This window comes from Paramisgurnus dabryanus, chromosome 15, assembly GCF_030506205.2.
Source record: "Paramisgurnus dabryanus chromosome 15, PD_genome_1.1, whole genome shotgun sequence".
NCBI lineage: Eukaryota > Metazoa > Chordata > Actinopteri > Cypriniformes > Cobitidae > Paramisgurnus > Paramisgurnus dabryanus.
This window is the reverse complement of record NC_133351.1, coordinates 25,584,679-25,597,454: the sequence shown is the minus strand read 5'-3', so window position 1 is coordinate 25,597,454 and position 12,776 is coordinate 25,584,679. Positions and strand designations below refer to the sequence as shown.

The 12,776-nt window shown below is 36.4% G+C and overlaps 2 protein-coding genes across 5 annotated transcripts in view; both read left to right on the top strand.

Moving 5' to 3' along the window:
- The window catches only part of fn1a (fibronectin 1a), a 46,897-nt gene extending 42,217 nt beyond the window's left edge, over positions 1–4,680 (top strand). For all 4 annotated transcript variants that reach the window (XM_065292874.1, XM_065292875.1, XM_065292873.1 and 1 more), the window contains 7 exons: positions 43–488; positions 1,050–1,188; positions 2,035–2,202; positions 2,754–2,879; positions 2,965–3,071; positions 3,365–3,481; positions 3,875–4,680. In XM_065292874.1, coding sequence (XP_065148946.1) covers positions 43–488; positions 1,050–1,188; positions 2,035–2,202; positions 2,754–2,879; positions 2,965–3,071; positions 3,365–3,481; positions 3,875–3,943 — 1,172 coding nt within the window. In that variant the 3' untranslated portion in view covers positions 3,944–4,680. The remainder of the gene's footprint in view (positions 1–42; positions 489–1,049; positions 1,189–2,034; positions 2,203–2,753; positions 2,880–2,964; positions 3,072–3,364; positions 3,482–3,874) is intronic.
- Positions 4,681–7,940: 3,260 nt separating this feature from the next.
- The window catches only part of LOC135782899 (carboxypeptidase O-like), a 9,360-nt gene continuing 4,524 nt past the window's right edge, over positions 7,941–12,776 (top strand). The window contains exons 1-2 of the mRNA XM_065293387.2: positions 7,941–8,038; positions 8,666–8,773. Coding sequence (XP_065149459.2) covers positions 8,024–8,038; positions 8,666–8,773 — 123 coding nt within the window. The 5' untranslated portion in view covers positions 7,941–8,023. The remainder of the gene's footprint in view (positions 8,039–8,665; positions 8,774–12,776) is intronic.

Sequence of the window (12,776 nt, the reverse complement as noted above, 5' to 3'; positions counted from 1 at the left end):
AAAGTGCAGTTGCATTACTCATCAACATATTTTTCCTGTTAGAAGCAGAAAGTCTCCCACTGCTGCCTCAGCTGCCCGAACCCAACCGACCCCGTATTGATATCCTGGATGTCCCAGAAGACAATGACAACTTCAACAACTATGTGCAAATGTTGGGGCCAAACAGGCACAACACACAGGGGCAGCAGGGCCAACACGTCTACACTGAATATCAGAGCCTCAACTTGGGCCAGCACCCCCATGCTCCAAACCACCGCGAGCCCCTAGTCTACATCCCCCTGGCGGGAGCCGATGGTCAAAGAGTTCCAGTGGTGAAGGTTAATAGGGGTCCTGAACCAGGCTTCCCATTTATAGACCTTTACAATGAGACAAACCTGCCCCAGGAAGCTCAGACACAGACCACAATTATTTGGCAGCCTGTGCCACACACTTCAGAATATGTTGTGTCCTGCAATCCCATTACAGAGATCAATGACAAGAGCTTTCAGGTGAGTTAACAAATCTACCATATCTGATTTTACATGGGTTTAATGTTATGGGTTGGGAAACCAGGCTATCAGTCTATTATATCAACCTATTACAACATATTATGTTTTTAAGGAAAAGTTATGGTCAATATTAGTAATGTTTTTCATTGACAGGAGTTTTCCAGAAACAACCAAAGATGATTTATTAACACATCTTACTTTGCAAATTCAAAGGGATCAATATCTGACATGGATATACACATAAATAAATTTTAATTGGCTGATTTGCCTATAGTCACAGATTGTTGGACATTTTAATAATGCATTGCATGTAAGTGCTTCTTTTAAGCTTAAATTCCTTATTATTGACTGTGCAAGTGGTTGTAATGTAATTATTTGTACTGATTTATATAGGCCGCTTTAAATAGATATTTGTACTGAAACAAACAGATTCACAGGTGCCAAAAGTTAAAGGGTTAATACTGTATAAAAAGGGAACAAGTGCAAACTGACCTGAGTTTTATCTCTTTCAATGAATGGACATTTTCAATGATTATTAACTCATCTCTCTGTCTCTTTCAGATGCGTCTGCCTGGTACGTCCAACAGCGCCACACTGATCGGCCTCACTTCTGGTGCTTCCTACAATGTTGTTGTGGAGTCCATCAATGGAGAACAAAAACAAAAAGTTTTAGAAGATGTGGTGACTGCCGGAAACAGCGGTAAAGCTTCCCTAAATGAAACATATTTGTAACTGCATTTCTATACAATGCATACAGTAGTGGCCAAAAGTGATGTCCAACTTTGAACAATTGACATCTTTGCTCTTTATTCAAATATTTTAATAAAGATGCATTGAAAATTTTGATAAAAAGGGGCTTGATAAAAAAGTACACGTGTGCAAAGTTTATAATAGCCCGGGACAATGACTACAAAATATTACAACAAAAGAAGATAAGCAAATATTAATAACATATATAATTGTTGTCACTCTATGCTTTGTTACCTGCAACCTTTTGTATACGAATAAAAAACCTATTAAAATAAAACCCAGATTTTTTAATATGCTATAGTTTTCCTTTTTACGAAATGACAATGACCAATAAATACCGCAAAAGTTTGTCGTTTTATACATTTTGTACCATTCGCCTCATATTTTGATTGTTTAATCCAGTGGTTTTCAACATGGTTGCCCGCACAGAGTCTTTGAGTTTCCCACCAAAGCACATTCTATTAATAGCCTAAATTTGTTTCTAACATATTTTTAAATTAGCTTGGCTTCTTTTATGTATGTTAACATTTTAAACAATGATAAAACATATCAACAAGTAAAGTAAAACAAAAAGGTTTTGAGTAGACTATATCAAAAAAGTAGCCCTCCAGAGACCAGATCATTGTGGTAGCCCTTGCTCACAAAAAGGTTGGAGACCCCTGCTTTAATCTAACTTGAAACGCATTAAAAGCAAATAAGATCACATTTTGCCATTACTGTAGTTATTGTTTAGGTTTTTTAAAGCATTTCTGTGTAAATTAGCATAAATGCTTATTCATATGTTCATTTGCTTTAGTTCCAGGGGCTGGAATGATTCCCACAGGAAAGGATGTGTGTTATGACACATTCACCGCCACCTACCACGAGGTGGGAGCGGAGTGGGAGCGTATGTCAGAGACCGGCTTTAAACTGTGGTGCAAGTGTCTCGGCCTCGGCAGTGGCCATTTCAGATGTGATTCAGCCAGTGAGTGAATGGACAGCGCTGCTGCACGCTAAACCAAACCTTGCGAAAGCATGGGTGACAGTTTTGCATCAAAATTGTTATAAACTTAAAAGTTAAATAAACCTTGCATAAACCAGCCAAATGTAGTCTCACAGTCTGGTCATGCTTATCTGGTTTGCTGATTTGTAAAAGGTGGTTTGGGCAGTGAATGAGCAACCAGCTTGATTGGACAGGGCGACTATCTACCCCAGCTTAGATTAGTTTACTATAGGCTACTTTTATTATAATAAACCATGGTTAATTCTCATAAAGATGCTGTCATCCATGCTAGCATTTCTTGATATGTGTGTCGAAGTCATCAAACATGAGGTGGCTTCATCTCAGATTTGTATTGTCAGCCTTTAACCAGACGATATTAAACCCTGAGAGAAGGAAGCTCAACCACCGTATGAATGACTGTGTGTTTATGAAGGATAAAGTGCACCTACGAAATGTCTTTTTGCAGGTGCAGAAGACTTAAAGTCTTATAATATGTATAATGCTAACCAACACACGCATCTCTTATTGTGCAGAGTGGTGCCATGACAACGGCCACAACTACAGAATTGGTGAGAAGTGGGACCGTCATGCCGAGAACGGTCACATGATGAGCTGCACATGTCTGGGGAATGGAAAAGGGGAATTTAAGTGTGAACCTCGTAAGTTAAAGATTTTTTTTTTAAGTTCTACAGTTTTAAGCTGTTTTGGTTGCATGTCTGACCTCTTACACGTGATCTGCTGTAGATGAGTCCAGCTGCTATGATGAAGGAAAGCTGTACCAGGTGGGCAACCAATGGCAGAAGGAGTATCTCGGAGCTATTTGCACCTGTACCTGTTTTGGAGGACAACAGGTAACACAAAACTTTCCACCTTTTGTGAGCTGTATGCTGGGTGCTACTTTTTGAGAGTACAGTAAAATGATCTGTATAGTTTGTCAAGTTTGATTGCAATCCCACCTCATTTGAAGTGAAGTTACGATATGCAATGAAATGGATACATTTTTAAGTGTGACCTCAGTGTACATTTGCATAGTTTTGGATAGCAAACGTGTAAAGGGGCCATGTCTTGTGCTTTCATTATACAGTTAACTGTTGTTTATTATACATTGTCATTGTTGAGTGTTTAAATCATGCTGTTTCTTCAGGGCTGGCGTTGCGAAAACTGCCGTCGACCTGGTGCCGAAGTTGACATGGACCTCATTCAGCCGCCAGTGCGCACAGATGCTTTTGACCGCTACAGGGAGAACGCCCTACGTAAACTAGTGAGTCTTTATAAACATTTGGCAACCATTAGAAGATAGAATGAGAGCAGTCTCTACTTAGGGTCAGTTTAGACCTAGTGAATAAATAACATCTGATCAGGACTCTTTTTACTTTTATTTGACATAAAGTTTTGTGGTCGAGGGTCACATAAGTACCACTTGCATAGCAAAAGCCAAAAATACATTGCATGGGTCAAAATAATATATATTTTTTTTTGTGCAAAAAAAATCATAAGCCACGACGATATTTTGTTAAGAACGTTTTAAAAGCAAACCGGTTGGTACATTTGAATAATAGATAAGACCGGCTAAGAAGAGTTGGGTGAACAATTGAATTAAGCAAAAATTTGCACAAAACTCATTCTGACATGTATGTTTTCCTGTTTCCTACAGAACATCCAATGCCCCATCGAGTGCCTCAGACCAGAACTGCTAGCAGATGCCCAGAGCCCTCAAGAGTAAATGTACATATCAGCTTTGAGAGGACATGGCCCTTAGAGACTGTTTTAGCTCCTTCAATGTCCTTCTCTTCACCCACACTGCAAATTCTGTCCTGCTGCTTCCACCCTGACGCCCATCTGTGACATCACGCCCCCAAGACCCCTCTTCCAATTGGCTGAGACCTCAGCCAGTTGGTTGGTTGATTCTTTACCTCTCACTGTTTAGAGGTAATCCAAAGAAAGGAGAGCCGCCATATACATCAAGACTCCAACGTTTTTTGGTTCTTCTCCACTATACATCAACGAAACCTTCCACGTCCTATAGGAATCAAAACACATCTTGCCTTTTTGTTTTTCAGTATTATCACCTGATTGCAATGATTTTATATGCATTTTGTGACTTTGTGTATTTTTATCAGAGATCAAAACGTTTATTGGTGTCCTCTTCTAAAACAAGCACTGTCTTACAATGAAAACCTTTGTGCCTTGTAGGCATCTTTTTTTTGTACAATTTAATATTCACCCCTCTTTAATCTGATTAGTTGGTTAAAATCTGTGGCCTTTGTATCCTTCAGGAGACAAAGGAAAGCACTGTTTTAATGAAGTAATATTTTTTTTCTTTATTTATCCCTTTTATGTTTGAGTTTTGATGGAATTCAGATTATGGGTGTATGCGGTTTTGTTTTTGTGTTTTAGGTGCCAAAGTCTTAACTACTGTGGACAAAAATACTTTTTGATAAAACATTTTTAGAAAAAAAAGAGTTTGTGACTTCTTTTATTTCTTGTAAGAAATAACACGAGCAGTACTGATGATAAAGTACGATTTTCAGCAAACAAAGCATTAATATAAAACCACTTTATTTAGACACAGTTTGGACAGTTACTTTTCCTATTTTGCTCAAACTAATAAAAATGGCCTTAGCCTCAATAGAATATTACAAATAAGACATGCTAAACATCTCAGTCTCATAGAAATTCCTCTTTTATAAATGTCAGCCAGAAAACGGCCCAATCTGAAAAACTGATGCTTATGACATCACAGGCATCTCACTGCCCCTCCACTTTAAAATAATTGGCTACATTTTTTGAGTGGCAGCAAAGTCAGCCAATCAGTAAAGAGATTGCAAGTTAAGCCAATAGGGGGAGCCAAATAGGTGCAAAACCACTTGTTTAAAATCCCCCACCCTAATAGAGCTATCTGAGAGAGGTTTTTAGGAAGCTTCTAAGGCATTACAGACCCAAACAAAAAAATTTTTGTCTACATGTCACATCACAGAACAAGGATAAATACGTTCAATCATTCTATGTCACCTTTAAGTCTAAATAGTTTTTTGTTGTATGCCATTTTTGGCTTTTGTGCGTACGTAGACTTTTAATAAGAATTAAAAGTTTTATAAATGAGACCCCTGGTGTTTTACAGGGATTACAGTACACTGTTGGTTTATTTACCACATTCCCTCATTCAATGATGAATAATTGTTATTTTCTACTTCATGTCCCAGCTTATCATGCATTGAATGCTTCAGCAAAATGTGTACATCGGGGAATAACAAGTTCTCATAAGTAACTGATTATTGGTTACTGTGTAACTGACTTTTTATAGCAAGTACTAACAGGGAATATCAAGCCTTGTGCTTTTTCTTGTACTGTACCAGTTGAGGAGGTGCACGAATGAAAGATGTTGATATCCAGTGTATCGATTCTACTGCTATGGTTTGTAAGGAAGACTGATGCCTTGCCAAGCAGGTGAGTTCTTTAAACTTTGTCCTAAACTACAAAATGTAACTACACAAAACAGATTTATTCCCTAACAAAGGATGGAATTAAGAATTTCAACTCTTACACTGTCAGAGAAAAAGTCCAAAACTGTACCTGTCGCTGAGGTGGGTTCCGTTTTGTACCTTTACAGGTAACATAATACAATGTTGGATTTATTGTGTACCTTTAAACGTACTGTTTTGTACACACAAAATGTAACTGGTACCAAATTGTTCCTTAAGGTGCACAATATTGTATCCCCAAATGTACAACATTTCAATGTGTTTCTATAGAAATACAAAAATGAACCTTTGAGGGTTACACCCCAGTAACAGAAAAGTTACAGTTTTGTAGCCTATACCTTTTTTTTCTGAAAGCGTATTTGTGAAATATTTAATTTTATTCAGAAACAAAAATAACTCTCATACTTGGGATGACAACTCAATATCATCCTTATAATACAAGATAACATCAGGATAGTGAACCGCTCATATTATCTCTTAGATTTACCTCTGTAACAAAAATGTAACATTTAGTTTAATATTATTTTGTCTTAGAATATCTGCTAAATTTGCAAGTCCTCTTTAATCAATTAGGCTACAATTCAATGGCACATATAAAATATTTCAATTTTACTTTGCCTTTCTTAAATTTTGTTTAAATCCTGCTTTTATTGAAATGATACATAGGGGAGAACCGGGGCAAAAGTAACGCGGGATGAAATTAACAAAGTGATTTTTTCCGAGCCCTGATAACATTTGCATTCCAAACTATGATAGGCATCTTGAGCACGCAACCCTTGACAGAGCTGACAAATATTTTTTGTAATAACGCGTTGTGGTTCTCATTTCATGTGTTAAAGTACTGATCAATTTACAGTTTGTTTAACACATCCTGAAGTTTGACTTTTCATAGTTTTTAAAATAAAAGTAGGCTAAACCGGGTTTAAATGTCAGGAGTTCCTGTCGGGACGAAAGTAACACTTGCTACTTTTGTCCGGCTGCTAAAACTGTTGTATATGTTGAACGTTTATATTATTCTAATTTGATTTCATTTCATTTTATAGTTCTTGACCATAGCAAAAATATATATCTGTCTAAAACATAATCTTTTAAAATTAAGTTTTTCTGAAAAATTTTACTTTCACCCCTGCTCTCCCCTATAACAATACAGTATGTCTGAAAAATTATATATAATACAATGTTTTGAAAAATGTTGAGCCCATAAAATAAATGCAGCCTAACTCTGTTAATTCAGCAATAACTTATAAACACCCATATTGCACGCATTGTGTGTGTTGGGGGGGGGGGGGGGTGATGACAACAAATTTATATATCTTATATGTCCAGGCCATTTTGGGGTATTTTTAACTTGTATCATGGTAATTTTTAACCAACAGATAGGTAAAGAACAACTGCTGGGTCGAACCTGTAACTCAGCCATTGCAGGTCAAAATAAAGTTTGTTAATAAATATCCAGCAACTGGATTATTTTATACCTTCAGTTTCTAATGTATATTACACAATGAATATAATGAATTTTACACTCTAAAAAATGCGGGGTTATTTTCAACCCAGTGTTGGTTCAATAAGGGACGAACCCAACCAAGCTGTAATTTAACCTACACTGTAAAAAAAATCACTTAATTTTTTGGATTTACAAAGTAATTTTAACTGTATTGTCTAGTGACAAATTGCTGTAATTTAAAAATAAATTGACATGCAAATTCATAATATTCATAAATTGATAATGCAAATTCAACATGATTAAATAAATACAGCAACTCACCACTTGTCAAGATAGTTAAAATGACTTGAAAATCCTAGTCGATTAAACTTAAAAATGTAAGTGCAAAAAGATTTTTTCACCATGTATGATGGGATGTTTCATTCCAAAAGGCTGGTTTGTTTTAACCCATTGTTGTCAAGTATAATCATTATTTTAAATTAACTTAACCCAACACCTAGGTTTGTCCCTTTTTGACCAAACACTGAGTTGAACATAGCATTTTACACACAATAATAAACACCTATGACACTGATTTTTATTATCACCTAATTTAACTCTTTACATTATTATCCTAGCAGTTTGGGTGTTGAAAAGCCAAATTTGGAGTATGAATACACCAAGTACCACCCCATGTCTGAGGTAAAAGAGTTTATCCAATGTCTTCACTTCAAATATATGCCAGAGCTAAAACAGATCAGGTCATCCATATAATGTCCAATGTTTGAGAACACTCTCCATTCCCTTATAGATTTATTCCTGGATTGATCAAATTGTTGAGGAAAATACAGGAGTTGTGACTTCATCAGTATTTGGACAGACATTTGAAGGCAGAAACATGACCTATTTAAAGGTGATGTAACTGAGTACTTTGTTTGTTTATTGTTAACACCATTTTATCATTTATGGCAAGAACTGGTTAATCCATACATCCACACAAACGTTAGGGGGAGGGGCAATTTGCCATTTCCAATCCACCTTACCTGCACTTTTTGGCCTGTGGGAGGAAACTGGAGTACCCTGAGTAAACCCAAACCGAGACAGGACCTTCTTGCTGTTTGGCAACAATGCTACCCATTAAGCCACTGTGCTGCCCCCTTCATTTGTTTTAATGGTTATATTGCCTGACTAAAAGTTTTATAAAATATCAAAAAACATTTAACTCCTCCCCGTCCCTACAATGAATAAAGGGACGTATTTGTATTTGTCATAAAAAAATTTTTGTCATAATAAAAAGAAATATTTTGTCATAATATTGTTTTAGTAGTTTATTTAGTGGAGTGATGCAAAATAGGAAAGAATCCCAATCCTGTTCAAACATCAGCATGCCTCATCCAATCAGATTTCAAGGCCAGGTTTGTGTTGGTGCTGATACATTTCAGCTGAAAAATTGACTTGTGATGGAAATAACAGACATGTATGAATCAGAGGTTTAGAGGTTCTTCAAGTAATGAGTAGCTGTCTGTTTGAATGCTCTCAGATTAGTGTGAATCCTGATGGCAAACAGAAGAAAGCAATTTGGATGGACTGTGGAATCCATGCCAGGGAGTGGATTGCTCCTGCAGTCTGCCAATGGTTTGTCAAAGAGGTAAGAGTTTAAATCCAAGAAACCTCACAGCTGTTCAAAAACCTAACCTGGTGTCAAGACCCTTGTACTGTATGTTAAAAACCAGTAAGGGCCATAGCCTTTAATTTCAGGTCACATGGAATGGAATTGTCTCCTTTATTTAAAATCTTCTTTAATAAGAAAGAGAAAGATGAAGAGCAGTCATTAAAGGCACATTCCACTTTTTTGAAAATATGCTCATTTTCCAGCTCCCCTGGAGTTAAACATTTGATTCTTACCGTTTTGGAATTCATCCAGCTGATCTCCGGGTCTGTCGCTAGCACTTTTAGCTTAGCTTAGCACAATCCATTGAATCTGATTAGGTGTGGTGATATTACGCACTGCCCGAAAATAGTCCCCTTGGTTACTTTCAATAGCAGGGGACTATTTTCGGGCAGTGCGTAATATCACTACGCCTGCTGCAGCCATGTTACATCAGCAAAGTTCTTGATTATTACGCCAGTTTAAAGGGCCATTTCATCGATAAGAACATTAATCTTTGTTGAAAGTTTGTCATATTTGTAGTCGAAATGTAACATACATTTAGAATTTTGTGCCTATTTGACAGAGAAAAGACAGAACGTGACTTTAGAGCACATTTGTATGAAAAACTACAACTCCCACTATGCACCACAATGCACTGCTCTGCAAGCCACTCCCATTAATCGAAACACGGCTCAGATATGCTATTGTGTACATAAATGCCACGTTAGTAAAACACAGAGGTGTAAAGTACTCGAGTAAATGTACTTCGTTACTGTACTTAAGTATTTTTTGGGCTACTTTGTACTTGTACTGAGTATCAAAAATATAGGCAACTTTTACTCTCTACTCAATTACATTTTTGATCGGGTATTTGTACTCTTTACTCCACTACATTTGAAATGACACTTAACGTTACTCGCTACATTGTTTATTCGTCAAATAAAAACGAGACGAAAGTGTCAGAGGGTGATGATGGATAGAATCTGTGGTCGCGAGGTTACACGCAAACACATTTGGCGCTGTGCAGAGCAATCGTATGAAATCAAAGTACTGCGAGAGCGAATCAAATGCATATGGAGAAGTCTGGTCTCGCGGTACTTTTATGTCAAACGCTGAATGGCTTGCGTTGAGCCACCGTAGCGGGACATCTGCGTGCTGCGTATGTCATAAACTGTAGAGAAAAGTTCGCGTCTGGTCTGAGAGAAGAGATAAAGAGCAAACATATGGATGCATATCACATTTGCTTCAATCAAGGGACCCTTTGTTAAACATGTGATGCTACAATCAAAGCAAAATTGATGCGCGATTGCAGGAGGGTCATCCCGCAACTCAAAGGCAAGCACAAATGTTTATATACTCTGATGCTACTTTATCAGCTAACTTGAGCTGGTAAGTTTCATAACTTGATATAACTTACTATATAAGCCAAAATAAACCAGCGATGTCCTGTACTGATTGCCTGAGTAACTTGAGTACATTATAAGATTGATAATAAGTGTACAATTTCACTGTCCTCACATTTAATCAAGTATGCTGTAATGTATACTGTAAAGAGGGATGCATGACGGAAGAAATGTAGTGCAACTTCACGTTTTTAATATGCATTATCATATTTCTGTTGGTGTAATTTTAGTTTACTGGATTTTTTTAAAATATTAAAATTATATCTTTTTTAGGATAGGCCTATATAAGAATATTTGGTAACACTTTACAATAAGGTTCATTAGTTAACAGTAGTTAATGTATTAACCAACTTCAACAAACCATGAGCAATACATTTGTTACATTATTTATTCATCTTTGTTAATGTTAGTTAATAAAAATTTAAGCTTTAATTGTTTGTTCATGTTAGTTCAGAGTGCATTAACTAATGTTAACAAGATTTTAATAAAGTATTAGTAATTGTTGAAATTAACATTAACAAAGATGAATAAATGCTGTATAAGTGCAGTTCATTATTAGTTCATGTTAACTAATGTAGCTAACTAATGTTAACTAATGAACCTTATTGTAAAGTGTTACCATATATTTATATCACAAAGTTAGGCTATATATTTTTCAGCATGGCACATTCAAGTACACAATGACACTAGACTAAAATTAAATGGGTTTAAATTAAAGGGGTCAAATTGTCAGTTTGCATGTTTTCCTTTGTTTTTAGAGTGTTAAATGATGTCTGTGCACATAAAAGATCTGTAAAGTTGCAAAAATTAAAGTTTCAAATCCAAAGAGATATTCTTTTTAAATGTGAAGCCTCATCCACGCCCACCTAAAACGGCTCGTTTAACACGCCCATCCAGTTTGACGTCATACTGGTTTGAACATTTTCATAACACCGCCCTCATATATACGCAAAGATAGAGGGGGTAACTTTCAATCATGCTGTAGTATTGTTGTTTCCGCCATGTCGAGCAGACGCTGTGTTTCATTGCAAAACTACTTTGGTTGGCATTCCAACAGAGTAAACATTAAGAAACCAGTGGTTAGGTTTTATTTACAACACTGTTTCAGAACAGTACAGCCCAAATGTTCGATTGTGTGCTGCACATTTTAAGGAGGATTACTTTCTAAACATCGCGGAGTACAACCGCTGGATGTACACAAAGGCTTCGTCTATAAAGTGGAGCAATTGTAACTTTGCAACTACACTGACATCCTGTAAGTAACCGATGTTTTCATATTTAATAAATTTCCTCACTGACGATTCAAAGACGAGTTTTAAGCAGTGACGCGCCTGTGTTTTTATGCATTTTCTAATGATGATCCAAACGCGAGATTCGAGAAGTGCAGATTAGTGCTTGTTTGTTGTTTCTACGTTCACAAATGCAAACATGGTTTATGTTTTAGTATCCTAACCTTACCAATCTGTTACGTTCTGCTCACATTGCGCTGGTAAAGTTGATCGATTAGCTTAGCCATCCGTGTTTTCTGGGTCAGATTCAGGCTCGTGTTGATAAGGTAGTAGTAAATACGATAGTATCTCGTGGCTTTCACTATTGGTTTGGGAGCTCATCTTCCAAAACTTGGCAAGGAGCGTCATTTTTCCGATTACGTTACTGAGGTATTCGGCCAATCACAACGCACTGGATAGCTGGCCAATCAGTTCACACCTGTTGACACCGCGCTTTCTCACAACGATGAGCTTTGTACCAAACGACCTGTTTCAGATGGGCGGGACTTAGAGGTGTTAAAAAATGTATGGTATGTGGAAAATAATGATTTTTTTACCATAAACCACACGGACACATTGTATTACACCAAATACACACAGTAATGTGCTTTTTAGACCTATAATATGACCCCTTTAAATTTAATGTAGATTTCTAGACTAAAATCTCATGGCATTTAGTTGAATAAAATTAGACTATAACTAAATCAATTCAGATGACAAAAATATGACTAAAACTAAATTAAATTTTAGTCAAAAGACTATGACTATGTTTAATCTGTGTTTGTTCTGCCAGGTCAAAATTTTGAGGTGTTTGATTTCTTTTCTATATTAGGAAATAAAACCTCATAAATAAACTTTCTTAGTTTTCACTGCCCAGACCTACAATGTCTCTTTTTGTTGAGGACTTGTGCATCTTTGAGCCAACATTCAGTATAAGTAAAAATACTTGAGTACTTTTAAATTGGGTTACTTTAATACTTTTACTCAAGTCGTATTTAAATTGGTGACTTGTAACTTGTAGTGGAGTAATTTTTACAGTAAGGAATTTGTACTTTTACTCAAGTATGGCTTTAAGCTACTCTTTACACCTCTGGTAAAACAAAGAAAATAGCCACCAGTGTGTCTGACAGACATCAATCATGACTTACTTTTAAACGTGATGTTACATTGTGTTACACACTATAACACTCTGGCCTGGTGTGTAGCAAAGTCTTATTCAAACAGTAACTTGCGGTTTCAGATCCGCAGTACAAATGTCTTTTCCAGTACTTAAAAAAAAGAGTATGCATATTAAATGTTTATTTAGTTTTACCAATTTTCTTTTTGTCT